Source organism: Equus asinus, chromosome X (genome assembly GCF_041296235.1).
Source record: "Equus asinus isolate D_3611 breed Donkey chromosome X, EquAss-T2T_v2, whole genome shotgun sequence".
Classification (NCBI taxonomy): Eukaryota; Metazoa; Chordata; class Mammalia; order Perissodactyla; family Equidae; genus Equus; species Equus asinus.
Genome location: NC_091820.1, coordinates 125,187,015 through 125,208,510, shown reverse-complemented (window position 1 = coordinate 125,208,510; position 21,496 = coordinate 125,187,015). Strand labels below are relative to the sequence as shown.

The following is a 21,496-nucleotide window of genomic DNA, read 5'->3' as shown; positions in this document are numbered from 1 at the left end:
CGTCCCCCTGCCCCCGGCGCCCTCCCGCGCTCGCGTGTTCCCTCGCACTTTCTCGCGCGCACTCTTCCCCCCGCCCTCAATTCTCTCGTTGTTTCCTCGTCCTTTCTGTCGTTCTCTGCTTCCCGTCCTCTTTTCTTATTCTTTTTCGATTTTTCTATCTCCATCTCTCCCTGTCTCTCATTCTCTCTCTCTCTTATTCTGTCTCACTTCACTTTGTCTCTCATTTGCTCATTCCTTGTTCCTCTGTCTCTTCCTCTGTCATTTTCTCTCTGTCTCTCAGTGTGGCTCTCACTCTGTCTCTGTCTCTCGTTCTGTCTCTGTCTCTCATTCTCTTTCTCTGCCTCTCAGTCTCTCTCTCTGTCTCTCTCAGACTCTCCCTACCACCCTGGCACCCCTGCCTCCTCTCCCACTCTCCCCGAGCTCACCCATCCCTACACCCGCCGCCACCGCCGATACCGCGTGGGCTGGAGAATGCAGGGAGGATGCCGAATTTCGGGAAGGGGGGGTCGCAATAGACATCTTTCCTGCATCCAGCCGCTGCGCTGCTGTGAAACTAGGAGATTTATCCGCCAGAGCCCGCCGTGGCCAAGGCGGCAGCTCGTTTCCATGGCAAATAAAGTCGACAGAGAGATAGAGATTGGAGACAGACATCCAGCCAGAGAAAAACCGAGGTGAGGGATCGTCGGAGAAACATGGAGAGAGAACAGAGATGCATACACACTGAAGGAAATGTTTAGCAAGAGTCCCGGGGAGTGAGAGACAGAGAAACTGACAGAGAGGGAGAGGAACCGACTCTCTAAGTGCACGCACTAGAGAGAGAGCCCGAGCAACGGAGAGACAGAGACAATCAGGAGAGACAGGCAGTAGATATTCAGAGACCATTGGAGAGAGACAGACAGACAGCGATAAGGAGAGAACTATGCACGGAGAGACAGAAACTGCAGGAGGAGATAGAGACACAGAGATGAGAGAATCGGAGAAAGAGCAACTGCAACAAGAGACAGGAGGAGATGTGTAGAGAGAGAACTCGAGGGAGACATGGAAACAAGAGAGTTGGGGAGACACGGAGACTGACAGAGACACAGTCGAGTGAAACTGAACAGGTGCACTAGGAACCCACAGAGATTGTCAGGGAAATAGACTGAGAGAGAAATAGACGAGACAGCATCAGGGAAAGACGGAGAAGCGCACGCACTAGCGAGCGACAAGTGACAGGCAGAGACAGAGAGAGACGAGAGTGCATCAAAAAGGGACAGAGGGAGAGACAGGGACAAGACCGGGAGAAAGACGAAGAGAGACAGAGAGAGACACGCACACACAGCTACAGAGAATATGCACTAGCGAAGGAGACACAGAGAGGAGACTGGGAGACAGACAAACTGACCGAGAGTGGGAGGGGAGACGGGAGTGACAGAGAAAGGGAAGAGAGAGGAGAACAACAGACTGACAGACCAACAGCGTGCACGTGCTAGCAAGAGACTGAGAAACAGACAGACCACAGAGTGAGAGACAGGCGTCAGAGAAAAACGGTGAGACACATACACACACCCCCAAGAGATACAGAAAAAGTGCGCTAGTGAGAGACACCGGAGAGAAAGAGACAAATCGGCAAACGTAAACAGGCAGGAACAGAGCGCGCGCGCATGCGCTAGGGGGAGAGACCGCTGGAGAGGTAGATAGCTGGAGAGACCAAAACTCCGAAACCCAGAGACGGTGTGGGAGATGCGCAGAGAGAGCGCGCACGCGCTTCGGGGTTGCGGGGGGACAGGTGGGAGGAACTCAGAGACCCCGAGAGAGGCAGAGAGACACAGAGAGTGAGAGAAGGATTCAGGGAAACCGCCTGGACGCGGACTGGGGCCGCGCGGGGTGGGGGCGGGGCATAGGGGTAGGCAGGAGGCAGCGGGGGGCCGGGAGAGGGTCCTGCAGCGCCTCTGCCCGGCCTGGAACACCCTCCCCGCCAAGGCAGGGTGACTAACCCAGGCCACGTGTTTCTTTCGTCCCCAGCATAGGCAGTGAGTGCGGTCCGTGCGCCCCTTCGCCGCCCGCTGATGCCGGCTCAGAGCCTGCACCCTGTCTCACACCCGCCTGCCATCGCCATGACGACCACCTGCACCAACAGCACGCGCGAAAGCAACAGCAGCCACGCGTGCATGCCCCTGTCCAAAATGCCCATCAGCCTGGCTCACGGCATCATCCGCTCGAGCGTGCTTCTCATCTTCCTCACCGCCTCATTCGTAGGCAACATAGTGCTGGGGCTCGTGTTGCAGCGCAAGCCGCAGCTGCTGCAGGTGACCAATCGCTTCATCTTTAACCTCCTCGTCACCGACCTGCTGCAGATTTCGCTCGTGGCCCCCTGGGTGGTGGCCACCTCCGTGCCTTTCTTCTGGCCCCTCAACAGCCACTTCTGTACCGCCCTGGTTAGCCTCACTCACCTGTTCGCCTTCGCCAGTGTCAACACCATTATTGTGGTGTCAGTGGATCGCTACCTGTCCATCATCCACCCTCTCTCCTACCCGGCCAAGATGACCTCGCGCCGGGGTTACTTGCTCCTCTATGGCACCTGGATCGTGGCCATCCTGCAGAGCACACCCCCACTCTATGGCTGGGGCCAGGCTGCCTTTGACGAGCGCAATGCCCTCTGCTCCATGATCTGGGGGGCCAGCCCCAGCTATACCATTCTCAGTGTAGTGTCCTTCATCATCATTCCACTGTTTGTCATGATTGCCTGCTACTCTGTGGTGTTTGGTGCAGCCCGGCGGCAGCATGCTCTGCTATACAACGTCAAGAGCCACAGCTTGGAGGTTCGAGCCAAGGACCGTGTGGAGAATGAGAATGAAGAAGGAGAGGAGAGGAAGGATGAGTTCCATGGCCAGGATGAAGGTGAGGTCAAGGCCAAGGAGGGCAGTATCAAGGCAGAAGAGGATGACAGCATGAAGGCCAAGAAAGGGAGCGTGGATACCAGTGAGGCGAGCGTGGAGGCCACGGGCAGCAAGGAGGTCAGAGAAAGCAGCTTGGTGGCCAGCGAAGGCAGCATGGAGGGTAAGGAAGGCGGCACCGAAATTGAGAGCAGCGTGAAGGCAGACAAGGGCCGCAGAGAGGTCCACCAGTGCAACATCGACTTGGGTGAAGATGACATGGATTTTGGTGAGGATGACATCCATTTCAGTGAGGATGACATCGAGGCAGTGAACATCCCAGAAAGTTTCCCAGCCAGTCGTCGAAACAGCAACAGCGACCCTCCTCTGCCCAGGTGCTACCAGTGCAAAGCTGCTAAAGTGATCTTCCTCATCATTTTCTCCTACGTGCTGTCCCTGGGGCCCTACTGCTTTCTAGCGGTCCTGGCCGTGTGGGTGGATGTCCAAACCAAGGTACCCCAGTGGGTGATCACCATAATAATCTGGCTTTTCTTCCTGCAGTGCTGCATCCACCCCTACATCTATGGCTACATGCACAAGGCCATCAAGAAGGAAATCCAGGATATGCTGAAGAAGTTCTTCTGCAAGGAAAAGCCTCCAAAAGAAGACAGCCACCCAGACCTGCCTGGAACCGAAGCCGGCACAGAAGGTGGGACTGAAGGCAAGACCGTCCCTTCTCATGATTCTGCCACTTCGCTTTGAAGTTAAGGCAGACCTTGAACTGTCCACAATACAGAAAACAGGAGCAGCTCTCTTTTAAATGGACCACCCACAATCCCATTAATGCCAACCCATTCCATTCCAGGCAAAGGTGTTGCCCACGTTCTTCTCGCCTTGACAAGGTAGATAAATATATGGAAGAGGTAGGAACTGGAGTCTTCCCTTAAAAGTATGCCCCTCAAAGCACCCACTTGAGGATTCTGGCTGAAATTTCCCCCCAAAAAATTATTAGGCTCCAAATTTCTTAGAGCAACAAGGGCTATCCATTTGGATCTGTACCTGGTATTCTGTCTGTCTCTCCAGAGCTACAGCGTGTCAGCTTTCACTCTGAGGGAAAAGGAAGATGATGCCTGTGAACTTAAGGATTTTTCAGCCCTCAGGTTAAGAGTTCATGGGCAAGGGCTACAGCCTATGTTCAACTGAAAAAAAAGCAGCAGACAAAATCATTCATGGAGCCCATGAAGCAGAACCTCACTGACTGACTGACTGATCAACGTATGAGCCAAATTCTAAACTCAAGAGCCCCAGAATCTGGTACAAAGACTTAAGGAAACTAAGACAAAGCGTATCATGTAGTTAAAATACCAGGAAGGTTTCTAGATCCTCTAAAGGGATCCAGAAAAGTGGAAGAGCTTAATAGGGCATGTTTCAAATGGGAAGCTAGTCCAAGGCAGAAGATAGAGAAATAACATACATCCATGGGACTAAACAGTTGGCTTTTTTCTTTAAAACCCTGGGTTTGTGCATGGGCTGGGACCAAGGTCAATCCATACAAATGGAAAATTGTCAGTTGACACTAAACTATTTTCTGTCTTCTATTTGAATAATAGAGAGACAGAAATCATGCCACTTTTTTACAATTTTCCCTTTACGATTGAATTGGAGTGCTCATAAGAATCCTCCAGATCTCCTTGGCCAGTCACTTGCGTGTGTGTGGTTTCTTTTTCCAAATAGAACTCTTTGGTCAAATAGTATTTCCAGAAAAAAAGAAATTCAACTAGGAGTGGCCAAAGCCCTACAAAACTCACACTGCCAATCAAGAGTGACATGCCCATCAGAAATCTCTTGTGTCCATGAGATCATAGACAAGAAATATGATCTCCACATGGGGAGCAAATAAGGCAGGATAGACATTTTCCTTCCTCCAGGCGCACCCATGTGTCTTTGCTACCTGTGGCTCTCTCTAAAGCCTTTAAGCTCTCCGCAGATGTGGGAGAGAAATATAAGAGAGTCAGAACTAACAGAGAGGATGCTTTCTCAGTATCGGGGAAGCATCTGACCTATTCCAAACAATCCTAAAATCAAAGTGTTCAGGTCAGACATATCCTAATTATTGCTGTGGAAATATATCACTTTGGGAAAACCTTTACAATATCTAAATTATCCTTAGGGTCAATACAGAAGAAGAGTTTTCAAATCCCAAATGCTGAAATCACTTTGGGTAGGGGTATACATGTGTATTTCTGAGGGCACAGACCATATCAACATGACCAAATAACATGGAACCAAAAAACGGTCAAGACAGCATTTTTGGTTCTCCTGAATATCACATTAAAACAACTTTCTGGCCAATCAACTGTTCATGCAGAAACCCAGTGTTAATATGGGTGGAGGGAGTATTTAGTTGAAAAAAGTTAATCAGGTAGTTGTATATAAAGATGGCCATATTCAGAGTTTAGCCTCAGTCTTGTATGATTACCATGTCTATTTTAGAACTCAAATTTCATTCATATAAATGCCCAGCTCATTTATATTTTCTTTATCTCTTCCTCCTCACAGATTCCAACATGAGCTTCTCAAGGGGTAGAGGTAAAAAGCAGTGTATTTGGGCTGTGAATAAGTCTGCATGGGAATTTGGGATTGCCATGTTCAGAATTTAGGCAAGGAGAGGGGATAGGCCCAAATAATATTGAGCTGACCTCTCAGCTCGATCTGTTCATGGAAATCTTATTAATTCCAAACCCATTAATTTGGAACTTGTGGTAATTCAGACAAGACATGGGGGCTGAAGTTTACCCTTGCACTATCATTTATTTTTCTACCAAAATGTATAAAGTGAAATAATAGTCATAAATTTATTTTGTCAATTTATTGCCAAAATCTTGTATTAACCTGTCCTCAAAGGATATCTGGGTGAAGAAATGGCCTGTGTGACCAATACTCTTATTGGGGGAGGGGTGTTGCCTTGAAAGTCTGTCATGGTCGAAGGAGTTCAAGGGCGCTGTAACCTGTCTTTTAAGTAGCAGTGCTTACCTGGGTAGGAAACAGGATTTCAAATATAAGTGTCTCTAAATATTTTGTTGAAACTGAACTTCTTGTTTTATTTTTAAAGCTCAACCCCTTCAAAGTGTATCAGAGAAAATTGTTTGCCAAAATCCCAAATCAAAATGGAACCAGAACCTGTACAAGTGTGGTAAGTTCATTTAACAGCACACACAACATTCTCCAGGGCACCAAGACTCACCGATTTCCTTTTTAAAGCTCCTCTTTTCCCTATTTTAGTCATTGTCCATTCTTATGGCAAATTGGATTTTTCAAAGGTGAAAACCTTTTGAAAATAGGAGCCTGGAAAAGAGGACCTTTGAATGAAGAGCATTCTGCTTTGCTGACATTTTCATCTTACTGAACAATAGGGCCTCCAGTGAGCTTGGAGATAGCAACTGCTTCAAATTCTGTGCTATTTTGAATAAAACACTATCAAGTTAATGAGGTTTTACTGCACATACTGTTTTGTCATTTAAAAATCTGAAAGCACACAAAAAAGTCATCATTAGCCTCACAGATCCTCATGTGCAATAGCTTTCCCTAAATGTTTTTAAAGGAGGTATTCTTTTGCCAAGGCCACTTCATATGTGCAGTAAAAATCCCATTAAAGTACAGGGGCCAGGCAAACCAGACTTTGAAATGATGTGATTTCCAATTTAATGATTTCCTTATTTAAGAATAATAGAGCATCTAGTTTGCCAAGGAGTCGCAGGTGCTTTGACTAACACACCAATTTCAACAAGCTTGGGGAAGGCAGTAATAAAGGAGCAAGCTGAGGGCTTCTCTGACTTCTATGATGCGAGGGTCCATCTTCTCTACGGCACCACAGATACCAGCTGCTGGGAAGTCCTCTGCGCTTCTGGCTCCCTGCCTACCTCTTGCCGTCGTGCCCACTGCCTTCACCTGCCTCACTCCCCCTGCCCCTGCTGTGCTGCCCTTCAGGAATACCCCGTGCTTGTAGCTCTGTGTGCTCACTCGCTCCCACTCAACCCCTCCAAACCCAGAGCTGACAGATTCACAGGGACCCTGGGGCCCACGGAAGCAAGGAAGGAGAAAAACAAACAATAGGAGTGACCAGCAATTAAAGGTATTTTTCTGTCTCCTCCCAAACTCCAATCCAATTTAGAGATAACGGGATACCTACTTCAAATTTGACAGGTAAGGAAAAGTGCCATTTTATAATTGAGGAGGTAGGCACCTCATCTCTTACCAAACAAACACCCAATACAACACATCTTGGGGGCACAGTCAATCCTGTAGATACAATTATTTCAGCAAAAACACAAAAAATCTTTTACCTGTAAAATTATAAGGTGCCTAACGTTGCCTTATTTTATACATAATTAGCCAATTAAGCTAGGTAAAGTTACTTCAAAAGATTTTTTCATACTACCTGAGGAATAATTTACAAGGTTCAACTAGGCTTTCTTAGACTTTGCCAAAATGCTCTTAAAAATGTCCGAAATGCACCATTTGGAAGAGAAAAATTATGCATCATCTGGTAATTTGAACTCTCCAAGATAAAACCCTCAGAGGTTCTTGGGATGAAACAAAGAGAGTAACAATTTAAACTGCTGGACTGTATTTTTCTCTCATAACTGCCCTCCTCTATATTTTGACAAAAGAAGTGTTTTCCGCTCGTAATGTCATTTTTGTTGTATTCCTCTTTAAGACAAACCCCATGCTGTCAAGAGAGGCTTCTCTAAGCAAAATGTCTTTTCCTTCTAGAACAAAAGATTAAAGGAACAGTTGGCTCTGAGCCAGTTACCAAGATAAGGAGAGAAAAATCTGGTCAGTTAACCCTCTCCCTCCTTATCTCTGTCTCTCTCATTTTCTATGGGCCAGACAGGTGTTCTTGGCCCCTTCAAAGCCCCTCCAAGCTTAGGCATGAGGAGACAGAAGCAATGAGCTGCAAACAGCAGACCATAGCCTAAAACTCAAAAAGAAGAGAAACACTTGTCATATTCTTTGCAGTTATTTGCAAACAATCTCTTCCTCTGACAAATGGCCACCTTGCTTATAGCAGCCTTTTGCTAAAAGCAATGAGGAAGAAAGGAAGGAAGGCTGAAGGAAGAAATATGAAAGCTAAAATCCACAGAACTTGGCCACTGATTACCAGGTCACTGGCAAGTTCACTGCTCTTTGGTAAGTAGAATAAGAATTCTCAAGCTCAATGAAGGTTGCCAATAGGAGTCAAATGTTCCCATCACTGCCTCCCAAATCTCTCATATCTCAAAGTTCACACGCCAAGGGGAAACCACAGTAACTTGTACACTCACGAGAGGTTTGCGATGTCTGAGGATTCATTACTGGATCTCTCTTCTTCTAACATATAGACAAAAACAAGATTGGTTTTAGTTTGGTGCTTTAAAGTTGAGTGGATTTCCCCCCTTCTTCATCTGTGTTACAACTTTAACGTTAAAAGTTTGGTGTTTTTGTCTGTTTCAGTGGTGTGTTTCTTTCTGTAGTAATTCTTCTAAATGTAAGCTATAACTGTATATAAAATACGTGTTCTTGGAGATAAGGTGCTAGATATTAGTTTGTCTGTGTTCGTAGATAGTGTCATCCTCAAAAATGGGTAGTAATAAATGTTAGTTAATAAAATGCATGCAGAATTCTATGTGTGACCCACACCTTGGTCAGTTTCTGAAGTAGAACATAGTACATTTGTTTTTTAAATTGTATTTTTAAAGTGTATACTACAGGATGCATAAGATGACTCCAAGTTAGGGTGGCGGGATGTGGTGCCTTTCATTCCTTAAATCCCTGGTACAATATATGACAGGTGAGAAATCATTCTGGTACAATTGGTCATTAATGTGAACTAATCATCTTGGCTGAAGTCCTCGCTGGCAGTTCTCCACAACACGTTTGACGCGGGGATGCCTGTTTTCCATTAATTGTATGTGTAGGATGCAAAATCAAAACAGACAATCCTTCCCCTGAAAGAGCCCAGGAGGGGCTACTGGGGTCCTGTTAGCAGGATAAAAGCATACTGTACTCTCAGGACCCAGCCAGTCCCTGTCTGGGAACTGACAGGATTTGCATTTAGCAGATCTATATTGTGACTGTCCCTGCCCTCCAAGAGCAGTACCAAAAACCAAAGAAAAAGGCTGCTCTGGTTTTTTCCTTGATTGGTTGCCTGAGAGAGAAGATAGAGCTTGGATGGGTAAATAGACTAAGAGGTAGTGGGACTCCTCCGGGGGTCCCAGCTAAGGTGTTTGAGAATTACAATCCTATATCCATAGCATTTGCATCAGACAAGAAAAAGAGAACTACAAGATGAGTTTATTACATTTTAAGAACAAAAATATTAAAACTGGAAAACCATATAATATATATATATATGTATACACCCTCATTGAATAATTTCTAAAACTGCATTTAATACCAAATTTTATGTGCTGCTTTAAGACTGAAAACAATGGAAAAATGCATTCAGTCAATAAACAGTTATCTTTACTATTTTAAATTTTGAATTCAAAATTTTCCTTTTCCTTTTAAAAAAGCATTTGTAATTTAAAAGTGCCTTTTCAAAGGATTGCCAAACTACAATCCTGGGGCCGAGTTCCCACTGGCACAACTTACCTTCAGGTGCACACAAGAGGCGGGCTTTATCCTCCTCCTGACCCCAGCAAGAAGAGAAATCCCTTGACACCACAATCAAATTCATAAATCAATACTGTTACATGGGTCAGTAGCCTCGGAGACTCTGCCCAAGGACAAGTTTTCATACATTGGTTGGCTTTCATTGGATCCTTTCTAAAACGGTTACAGTGCGTTTTTTGCTGGATGGGAATGACGGACTCCTGCTTGGAGAATGCAGAGAGATTGATGTTTGTGGCTTAACTAAATATTATTAAGTAATGTTTGTGTTTCTTAAATAGGTGCTGTTAATCTGTCCTTGGTATATTCTTCTTAAATATGCTAAATAAAGTCTAATTTTAATGTGTGTATCTGGTTATTATGCCGAGCGCCGTGGGAAAACAGGGAGCCTCAGAACTAGTCTCCATTCCTTCTCTTTTGCTTCAATGGAGGAGACAGAGGATAAACTAACTGTGTTACACAGTGGAATGAAATATGTGGGCTTCAATATTTCACACTGTGCTATTCCAATATAAGGAATATGCAATGGGATGGGGGAGGCATCCTGATGGGCTTGCTGGAAGAGGGGCATTTGCCTAGTACTCTACGAATGAAACAAATTTCAAAGCGAGGGTGAGGTGGGCAGAGTGGGCAAATGGGACCAGATGGTTTGTAGGGCTCCCAAATGCCAGTCTTTATTCTCAAGGCAGTGAGGTTTGAGCAGGGGGAGGGGATGACCAGCCTTTGTTTTTGGGAAACAGTACTGGCCCAGCACCTGGGTCACCCCACACTGGGTTCCTGCCCCTGCTACCTTGCTCCTCAGGACCAGGGCACCTCCCTCAGCATAATTCAGCCACACCCACACCCATCTCGGTTCAGCCCCAACTCACCAGGGTTTATAGAACAGGAGGGCAGGAGCATGTTCCCTCAAGCCCCAGTTCAGAAAATGGTTATACCTCTAACACCAACCACGACCTATGAAAACACAGGACACAGATGAGATAGGCAAATATGTCTAAAACATAAGAGCCCACTAGTTCCTCTTGAGTCAATGTGCTTGACCTACTAGTAGCTCTTCTGGTAATCTCATCAGTAGTGCCGCAAGGAACTGCAAGCCTCATGCTTCCAAGTGGCATCCACAGTCCCACACTCAGAAGCTCAGGGAGCTGTTCATCTCCATTTCAGTCAAAGTAAAGTGCTCTTCTCCATTTTTCACTCCAAAATCAGGCTAAATACTGACTTACACACTGTATTTCAAGATGTTCAAAGATGGCTGCCACAAGAACTGCATGTGGCTGACTTCACCTTAATCTATGAACGCCATCCAGGTGATGACTTTTTCCCGCTGCAGAAATAAATTTGCTTTTCTAACAAACTACTACCATCAGTGCAAATAGGAAAGCTTGTGAGCTCAAATAAAACTATCAGGCAGCAAGCCTGGTGGGAAAAACGTCCCCTCACCATACCCCTGCTTTATTCAGAGTATTTAGAGGAGAATGGAATTTGGTTCCAATGAATCTCATAATAGTAGTTACTCCTCTCAGGCAGGGCTTACTACTCTGCCTTAGATTATGAGACTGAATGGGAGAGGGTTGAGAGCATCTGAAAATTCCATTGCCAAGAGACATCTCTGGCCTTCTGTAGCCACTCCCTCTCCCACCAGTCCGGTCCAGGCCCCAGGCCTATTTGCCACCAGTCTTAGCCCTGATCCTTCCAGTATAGACAAAGCCATACTGCTGGCTAGTCAATTATTTTCTTTTTCCATGAGGTAACTAATCAACTCCTACTCTCTCTCCCACTCTCTTTCAGAATACAACTCTCTGACCCTGTCCCCTTCAATCTCCTCCTCTGACCCCTGTCCTCATTCCAATCTCCCCTTCAAGGGCAACACAACCTCTTTGATCGCTGCACACACAAACAAGTAAGGACGGCTTGGAGAATGTTCATGACGTGAAGGGGATGTGTAGATAGTTTTCAAGAGTTTTCTTCAATAAGACTAATATTTATCAATCCAATTTATCACAGAAAATGTATGATTTTCATGACTGCTCACCCCAAACCGCAAGCTCAAAGAAAATTTACAATACAAATTCCCGACATCTTGGGAGTTGTAACATCTGACTATTGTTTAGTTGAAGCAAAGAAATCCGAGAAAATTGCCTCCAAAGATTTGTTATCTACACACAACTAACTCAAACTTGAACATTCTCAGCCTCCAAAGGACAGCAAACAGAAAAAGACAACCAACCACCAGAAATGTGCAGATTTAATTGAGGAATAAGACAGTAGTATCTGGTATTTCATAAACTCTATATGCTCAACCAATGTACACTTTTTAAATGATCACCCACATACAAAGGTGTAATATAGTTTGTACAAATCAACTTAAGTTAGAAAAATTCACAATTTACCTAAGATTAGTTCGACAATGGTTCTGATGCTCTAAACAAAATGAGAACAAAAAAGGGAAAAGAAAAAGAAAAACATTTCATCTGAAAAACTAGGGTACTCAACTTTAATTTTTTTAAAGAAATGTGCCTCCCTTGCTCTAATTGCTTTAAATTAAACCCTTTTATGGTATCTTTTCAGGAAAATAAGACTTATAATAAACCTGTTTCCCAACCTGCTTTTTTCCATACAATCAGCATTTTGTGTCATACAAACTGAGGCCAGACAATGAGATTTTAAATTGATATATATTTAAAACATGTAATTGGAAGCATACATATATCTCCATAGATGTTCAGATAGATGTAGACATTCAAAAGCGAGGGTGATGTGCCTGGAAGCCTTTGGAGACACTCTTTAATCCACTTTCACGACACTGTAGATTTTAGTAACAAACCAGAAGCAGGAAAAGAATCCAATTGTCCCTGAAAGAAAATGAAAAAGATCTTTGTTAATCAGACACTGTAGCAAATCAAAGAAGCTTTCTCAAAAACGCAAAGCATGTCAGTTTTGAGGTGAGCTACTGATTCTCTAAATCTCAAGACTTGCACATTAACAAATAAAAATCACCAGGCTCTCTTGCTGAGCAAAGAGGATGAGCAGCAGGGCTGGAGGCAGTCACCTGCAAAAGAGTGTGGGAATCCATTTGATTGAGTGCTGCTGGTCTCTAACCGAAGCAAACAGATAAAAACGCACAGCTTAAGTTACCTATTTCAAGAAGGATACAAAAGAGTCCAAGGCTAGTTTGTAAAACAATAAACTTCATATAACTTGCTTCAGTTTAGGGAATGCAAATAACCATTATCATTTTATGTGGCAAAAGCAGGAATAATCTATTTACTTGCATACTCAGAGCATATATTAGTTTTCTAAATCAAAGTTTTGTATTATGAAGCTTGAGAAACATCCCATTTCTGGGAATTTATCCTAAAGAAATGACCCACAGAAGAAAAAAAATACATGCCCAAAGGTGCTCATAATACTATGATTTATAATATTGAAAAATTACAAACCAAATGCCTCTAAATAGGTGACTAGCTAAACTAAGTGCTAAGTGCTCAGTGGACTAAGTGCTCAATGAAATAAGATTAGTCAGCAAAAAGGACAAATATCAAGACTAAATAGCAGCATGGGGCAATCTTTATATGATGTTAGGTGAAAAACGCCAGACCTTAAACAATTCCCAGGCATCATACCAATTTGAACGTTGCATAAGTTTGAACCCATGGACGAGAGAGAGCAGAGCATGGACAAAAGAAGATACCTTTATAATTTAGGATGATACAATTATGGGCAAATTTTTCTTTAACATATGATTTCATTGATGTTCACATTATAAAAACAATTTTCAGGTGATATTAAGGTTCAATGACTTAACTGAAAAAAAAGTCTAATACGATTTCCAGATCTTATAGTCTAACGGGGCTCCCCAAGACAATTCAATCATCTAGGAAAACATCTTTCTCAATAAAAAGATCACAGAAAGCTTTAGGCAGGGTTTGGTACCTTCCTCTTTGCCAGTTTTCAAACTTAGAATATCTTCCCATCCAATATACCATCATGCCACTTCCCTCCCACCCTTCAAAGCTCCTTGTCAAGAGTCAGTATGGTACAGTGATTAAGACCATGGGCTCTAGAGAGACACAGATCTACTCTGTTGGTTACTAGCTGTCTGATCTTTGGCAAGTTACAATTGTGCCAAGCCTCAGTTTTCTCAGCTGAAAGATGGGGATGATAATACCTATTCCTACCTTAGGCTTCCTTTTATGAATCCCTAACTTCAAAGGTTCAGGAGATGACAGGTGCGGAGCTAACACATCTCTGAATCTAAAACATTCCTGATTTCAATTTGCTGTGTATTACCCCCATAAATTATTGAAATGTCAATGAATTCTCAACTTTTTGATGCTCTACCTACATTACTCAAATTGTCTCTTACCCGAAACACAAAAATCCATCGACTCTCACATTGTCTTGGTAGTCAGCTGAGCTAAGGAATTGGGACTTTGGAGTCAGGCAGACAATTAGCCATACGATGTAGAGCAAGCTATCTCCTCTGTTCCTCACAAGTGAAGAGGAATTATACTCCCACCCAACTCTCACGCTTGACCTGAGAAGGAGGATAAGCTGTAGGAGAGTGCCTGGCAGAGAAGGCACTCAAGAAATTGTAGCTTCCATTGATATTCTGCTTGGGGACTTGAAAAATATGGTCGCATGGGGTTTATTTGACTCGAGTAGTAATCCTCGACACTGCCTGTACGCTGGAATCACCTGGGGAGATTTAACTACTACTATTGCCCGGGTAACACTCCCAGAGATCCTGATTTAACTGATCTGGAATGCAGCCTGAGCATCAAGAGGTTTAAAATCTCCCCAGGTGATTCTAACATGCAATCAGGACTCAGAACCTCTCGCCAAGTCTGCCCCTCTCTCTCTCTCTGTCATATGTAAGCAAACATAAGTAAATATAAAGAAGAGTGGCGAAATTTCTCCTCTAAAGGCCATTGAACCACACAAGTTAAAAGCAACTTAAAGGATCTGGAGAAAATAAAATATTTTTTCTACAGCTCGATTGCTTGTACTACAACTGAAGGGAGATGGGACAAAAAGGGAGAGAATGATCACTTCACTGTCTTTGCCTACTTTTGCCTCAGGTCAGAGAAAGTACTAAACCAATACCAGAAATGTCCTAGTTTCTTTCTAAGCTTCATAACCTTTTATCATAAGGTCAGGTGATACACAACAAAAAGACAATCCAACCACGGGAACTTGAATGAGGCAGTCCAAGGCAAGAGAGAAGCCTATTTTTTCCCCTGTCCCTTCCCTAATTGTAATTCTACAACAAAAAGAATTCACAGCCTGATCCTAAGCCTGGAATCCAATGCATGTTTCTTCGAAGGCTTCCCAAAGTAGTCGTTATATATGCACACTTAAAAAAAGAAGCAACTTGGGGCTGGCCCCGTGGCCAAGTGGTTAAGTTCGCGCGCTCCGCTGCAGGCGGCCCAGTGTTTCGTTAGTTCGAATCCTGGGCGCGGACATGGCACTGCTCATCAGACCACGCTGAGGCGGCGTCCCACGTGCCACAACTAGAAGAACCCACAACGAAGAATACGCAACTACGTACCGGGGGGCTTTGGGGAGAAAAAGGAAAAAATAAAATCTTTAAAAAAAAAAAAAAAGAAGCAACTAGCCAAATAAAATATTTTGAAAAGCTACCACATTCTACTCAATATAAACAAACCTTTAAAGAGACTTTCCACAGCCACTGTGGGAGCTAAATTCCAACACATATTAATTTCAGAATATGCAGCAGGGACTAAGACACGCAGAAAAAAGATTTTACTGTAGTTGGAATTAAAGCCATTGCACAAAGGAATAAAGAGAAAGCTTGTTTGGAGAAAAGGGTCTTGGGGGCTATGACTCTCTCCAGCCACATTTGATTCAGTGTTCATTAAGCACTTTCTCTGGGCCTGGCACTTGCCAGGTAATGTAAAGGATAGAAAAAGGGTTCTTGCAGGGAACAATCCCACTGGTGGCTATACTACATGTCATTATTTCTACAGAGGTCACAGTCAGAGACCTACACATGACCCTTAACTCCTTCCTTTTTTGCATCCACATCTTGTCAGTCACCAAGACCTGTAAATTCCAACTACATAATAGCTTTTGAATCCATTCCCTCCATCCATCTGTCCATCTCCACAGCCACTGGGTCTTTAGCCACACTCTCTTCATCTCTCATCTAGAACTGTCTCCTGGCTTGTCTCTCTACCTCCAGTCTCCCTCTCAAATCTATTCCCCACTCTGGCAGAGTGATTGCGCTATTTCCAAAACACAAATTTGATTGTCATGCCCCTACTTATAAACCTTTCATAGCTCTCCATAGCAAAAGTACTCAAACTCTAGAGTGTATCAGAAACCTTTTAAGTTGTTAAAAATACAGATCATCACGGATGCTGATTCAGGGGCCTTGGGATGGGCCCTGGGCATCAGATTTATTGGTTTTTGTTGGTTTGAAGTAATTTCCACAAGTGAATGTGATGCACATCCAGGTTTGAAAATGACAATAATATGATATATGATAAAAATTACAACTCTTTAGCGTCGGCACACAAGGCCCTCCAGCATCAGGCCCTGGCCTACTTCTTTAGGGCTTGTTCCTGCCACTCTGTGCCTTAAATTTTAAACTCCAGCAACTCCAAATTACCTACCGATCACCATACACCACGCCTTGCTCAGCTTGTCAATTCTGCCTTCCAACTCTAAGACTCCGACTTCCCTCAAGAGTCAGTTCTCTCACTTTCTCCAGAAAAACTTTGACCTGCTTCTCCCTTCCCATGACTGGGTTACCTACCTCTCCTCTGTGCTTTCACAGAACCTTGAGCTTAACTCTATTAGGCTCCTTTCCATGCATGGAAATGATCTATTTAGAGGTCTTCTCTCTCCGGACTGTAGCCTTGAAGCCAGGGGTTAAGTCGTACTCAATTTTTTACCCCCAGTGCTTAGCATAGTATTAGGCATATTGCAGGTGGACAACAAAGGTTTATTAAACTGAACTGTTTAAATTAACTGCTTAGCAATATAAGCTCTGTGAGCATAAGGATTTTTATCCCTTTAAATAAAGTTTTATTCACTGCTAAAGCCCCAGCCTCTAGGGTGGTGCCTGACACACATAGGTATTCAATATATACTTCTTGAATGGCAGGAATTTGGAGAGGGCGTCATAGAGAAGGTGCTACAAAGTTGGATTCAAAGGCATTTGAGGCATTTGAGGATGGGAGACAGCTATTGCAGACAGAGGGGAAAGTACCCACAAAGGCTTGAAGTAATTAAGACCCTGGCAGTTTTAAGGAACAATGAGATCCACTGCAGAGGGGTTGGATATTAAAGGTATGCAATCAGAGAATTAAGGGAACATTAAAGAGAGCATATAGGAGAAAAGATTACAAAAGTAGGTGAGAGCCAGATAATGAGTGCCAAGAAGTTTGAATTTGATTATGTATGCAACTGGAACCAGGAAAGATATACAAGCCAGAGAATGAGATTACCAAATTCGTATTTCATGACAGTGAGGATAATGATGAAGATGATGACAATGATAATAGCTGTTGTTTACTAAAAACTTATATGCCTGGCTCTGGGTTGAGTGCTTCACATGTGCAATCACATGGAGCTGAATTCTCTGAGGGAGGTACTATGATTTTCCACATTCTATAAGGAAACAGAGGCTTGGAAAGGTAAAGTGAGTTGCCTTACAACACACAGCCAATAAGCAGTGCGGCTGGGACTCAAAGCTAATTCTGTCCCCTGATTATTCTGGGACGGAGATATCGATACAGGCTGAGTGACCAGGAACTGCTTTGTGCAGAAAGACCTCAAACAGTAAGCAGCAGTTGAACAGGAAAACCTTGGACGGGGCGGAGAGTAGAAATCAACCCAGGGATGAGATACCAGAGAGTGTGAAATACACAATACAAGAATGCTAGAGAATGAAAGTAAGCTTCCGCTTACTTCTGGGGAAAAGGAACACTTCTCTTCCTCTGAAGTTTTTTAGTATGATACTCAAAACCAGAAGAACACTGGCTACCACAGGGCCCAGAGTTAGAGTAGGTCTATAAGTGCTTGTACTGGGACAGACAATATGACCCAGAGGTTTTCAATATCCTTGAGAATAGAAAGGAATGTGTCCTGTTCATTCCCACAGCACCTAGCACTGTGGTCCATAAATGTAAGCTGAAATCAAAATGGGCTAGAATTGAAGAGGTAATGGAATTATTCAGAGGTTACCCTAGCCTTGACTCCCTCTCTCCTAAAAGAATGTGGAAGAACTGGATAGATGTGCGTCTATTTTTTTTAAAGAAGAGTTGAAAGGGTAAGGAAAAGACTTAAGATATTATTTTCATCATGTATTACTGAGGGTGATATCTTCTTGCTTTACGTGCAGAGTCTTAGTTCTCCCAATTAAGAGCAGTCCACCTGATGAAATAGAGGACCACAGAGCAGATTCTGCTGGCACCCTTTGGTTGTTGGTTTGGCCCCACCTCAGAGAAAGTACCTCTTTCTTTCTTTTTTTTTTTTTTTTTAAAGATTTTTTATTTTTTTCCCTTTTTCTCCCCAAAGCCCCCCGGTACAGCGTTGTATATTCTTCGTTGTGGGTCCTTCTAGTTGTGGCATGTGGGACGCTGCCTCAGCGTGGTGTGATGAGCAGTGCCATGTCCGCGCCCAGGATTCGACCCAACGAAACACTGGGCCGCCTGCAGCGGAGCGCGCAAACTTAACCACTCGGCCAAGGGGCCAGCCCCAAAGTACCTCTTTCTTGAGAAGGATGTAGAGAGTTGTATTTAAAAGAATGAGCTTTGAAGTCAGTCCAAGCTGGGTTTGAATGAATCACAGCTTCAACACTTACTAGCTGAGTGACCTTGAACAAGTCACTTAATCTCTCTGGGCCTCAGTTTCCTCATCCATGCAATGGGAGTAATATGACCTACACCTCATGATAATTAGACAATTAGGTGAAAAATAAGTGAAATAAAGGTATGCAAATAGTTGGCACACAGTCAACTCAATAAAAAACAAATGCTATTATATCTTATGTTTCCATATTCCCTATTAGCACATTGCCAAGCCCATAGAAGCAGCTTAATAAATATTTGGTTGGTTAACAATTAACATTAAAACATCTTTATCCCTTTTTGATCTTTTGGCATTTGGAATTGAATTTTTTTTAAGATTTTATTTTTCCTTTTTCTCCCAAAGCCCTCAGTACAGAGTTGTGTATTCAGTTGTGGGTCCTCAGCATGGCTTGATGAGCAGTGCCATGTCCGCGCCCAGGATTTGAACTGGCGAAACCCTGGGCCACCGAAGCAGCACGTGCGAACTTAACCACTCAGCCACAGGCCCAGCCCCTGGGATTGAAACTTTAAATAAGGCAGAGACAACTTGGTATACTAAAACACAAAAAGTCCACTATAGCTAACATTTGCGTGTTAAGACCATTGGACTTTTCCTTCCGTATACTGTATTTCGTCTTGCATTGTGTGAGAACATGGATTCTTCACTTTAATTTAGTGAGGAAATATTACATAGCAGACACTCTAAAATATATTGAACTTCATTAGCTTCTTTTAATGAATAAAAATATATTCAAAGCACGACACTTAGGGAGAACGGCCACAGCAAAGCACTCTCCACTTGGCTGATACTTCTTCTAGGTCTTAAAAGCCCTTTGTATCACACTGGTTTCAATCACTGCAGTTATTGGTGGTTCAGAGTCTCAGATTCTAAACGTGATCTCTTGAGATCATCAAAACTGTATTTTGAAAATAGCATTAAGTTCCAAGTAAAAAGTGAGGTTCAAAAATAACTGACTGTAGACCAGGGTTTCTTAGCAGCCCTCCTGACATCTTGAGCCAGAGAATTCTTTATTTGGAGGGCTGTTCTGTACATTGTAGGACGTTTAGCAGCGTCCCTGGCCTCAACCCACTAGATGTCATTAGCATCCTCCCAGTTGTAACAATCAAAAATGTCTCCAGATATTGCTAAATGTTCCCTAAGGGGCAAATTCGCTTCTTGTTGAGAACCGCTGCCCTAGAATGATAAACTGTGGCTAAATGCAAACATCTTTCATTGCTTGCCTAAAATATATATCATCATATAAAATATTTAATTTTCTACCCAATGGCAATGCCAGCCAAGGTTTATATTAGGCTGTAAACTCCATTATTACAATGCAACACAGCATTTTAGACTTTAAGAGAAGGAATCCTAACTGTTATCTTAATCGGTTATTTTGATTATATGTCCATTATATCAAAATAGAAATACATTACTTCAATTAATTTTCTTAAGACTTTAACTCAGGGGCGGACCCAGTGGCATATTAGTTAAGTTCTCACACTCCACTTTGGCAGCCCAGGGTTCACAGGTTCGGATCCCAGGCAAGGACCTAGCACTGCTTGTCAAGCCACGCTGGGTGGCATCCCACATAAAATAGAGGAAGATTGGCAAAGACCTTAGCTCAGGGCCAATCTTCCTCACACACACAAAAAAAACAAAGACTTTAATTCATTTGTCGATATATAAAACCAAATTTGATGCAAATAGAAAATCACTATCCTCCAATCAAGATCAAGTATCCATAAGTGTGCCATCCACGAGCTTCCATTAGATACCTGAGTAAAGCAATCAGATTAGGAGAGATCATAGCCTACTTGGTCATGTGCAGACTTAGTTTCTTTTTTAGCTGGTTTAACCAGCTGTTAAACTAGTTATATTAAAACTAGTTAGAGGGCTGGCCCCATGGCCCAGTGGCTAAGTTCGCACGCTCTGCTGCAGGCGGCCCAGCGTTTCGTTGGTTCGAATCCTGGGCGCGGACATGGCACTGCTCGTCAGACCACGCTGGGGCGGCGTCCCACATGCCACAACTAGAAGGACCCACAACGAAGAATATACAACTATGTACTGGGGGGCTTTGGGGAGAAAAAGGAAAAAATAAAATCTTTTAAAAAAAAAACTAGTTAGGATTTTGGGCAAGCCACTCAATCTTAACTGAAATTTCTTTGTCTTTGTGTATATAACGCAAGGTTTTTCTCCTGGTACCGTCTGATGACACTATTGCTATATTGTGGCTTATCCTCCCTCTCTCCGTCCCTTGAGTCCTATTTTGACATGTCGTTTATACATCTGCAAATGTGTTCTCAACTGAAAATTGGGTAGAGGAACGCCAGCCACAATGCACATCACTTCCTTTGACTCAAAAAATGAGAGGAAGAAAACATTGGGGTGTCATTTTAGACAGACTGTGTTAACAAAAAAGAAAACCACTTTTTTGGGGGGGTGATTGTTTTTTTTAAAAAAAAAAACATACTCTATGCCAGCCAGGCTGTAGGGAAACTGGTACACTCTGCTGTTGGCAGAAAAGCAGAAAGAGCCACAAGAATATTCATGCTTTTTAACCCTGTCATCCCATTTTACAGACTTCTTAAGGAAATAATCTAAAATAGGGAAAAAAGTTCAATAGTGAAGAAACAGTTAAGTAATCTGCTCAATGGATTAAGCAGTCATAAAAATGATAAATATGAAGGATATGTAGCAACATGGAAATATACACAGTATATAAATAAAGTGTCTTCCTACAGTCATAACACTCAATATTGAAAGGTGACAGCTGTAAAGTCCTCTATTTCCGTTGTCCTGCCATGGATGAATTCAAGTTCCAAAGAGGGATGAGGCATGAAGGAAGAGTTTCAGATGAATGCACAATTATTCTAAATAAGCGTGAAACTCCTCAGCCTTTTTTACATGAGTGGATGTTGCTAATTTTAAAGTTGTCATTTTTTAAAAATTACTCAGAAACATTTGTCTACAGCAAAAAAGAGTAATCAGCAATTAATAACTATACTTTTGTGTACATCTATATTCTCAAGACTAATTAATTAAGGATGTCTTCCTCAGAAGCAAAACAACATGCACACAAGCAATAAGCCTTGCTTCCTGCTGTGAACCTCAAGATATAATAATGAAATGTAAAGAGGTGCCATTTAAGAGTCTATAAGCAGACAGGG

At 43.2% G+C, this 21,496-nt stretch overlaps 2 protein-coding genes across 4 annotated transcripts in view; one reads left to right on the top strand and one right to left on the bottom strand.

Moving 5' to 3' along the window:
- Positions 1-2,013: 2,013 nt before the first annotated feature.
- Positions 2,014-9,818, top strand: GPR101 (G protein-coupled receptor 101). Its single transcript, XM_070502882.1, has one exon. It carries the CDS (start codon positions 2,049-2,051, stop codon positions 3,615-3,617), a length of 1,569 nt encoding a protein of 522 aa, XP_070358983.1. The 5' UTR covers positions 2,014-2,048; the 3' UTR covers positions 3,618-9,818.
- Positions 9,819-11,749: 1,931 nt separating this feature from the next.
- LOC106823987 (transmembrane 9 superfamily member 2-like) overlaps positions 11,750-21,496 on the bottom strand; it is a 97,063-nt gene continuing 87,316 nt past the window's right edge. For all 3 annotated transcript variants that reach the window (XM_070502481.1, XM_070502479.1, XM_070502480.1), the window contains one exon: positions 11,750-12,358. In XM_070502481.1, coding sequence (XP_070358582.1) covers positions 12,291-12,358 — 68 coding nt within the window. In that variant the 3' untranslated portion in view covers positions 11,750-12,290. The remainder of the gene's footprint in view (positions 12,359-21,496) is intronic.

Coding starts and splice junctions, on each gene's coding strand:
- GPR101 (XM_070502882.1), top strand. CDS start 2,049: ATGCCGGCTCAGAGCCTGCACCCTGTCTCACACCCGCCTGCCATCGCC.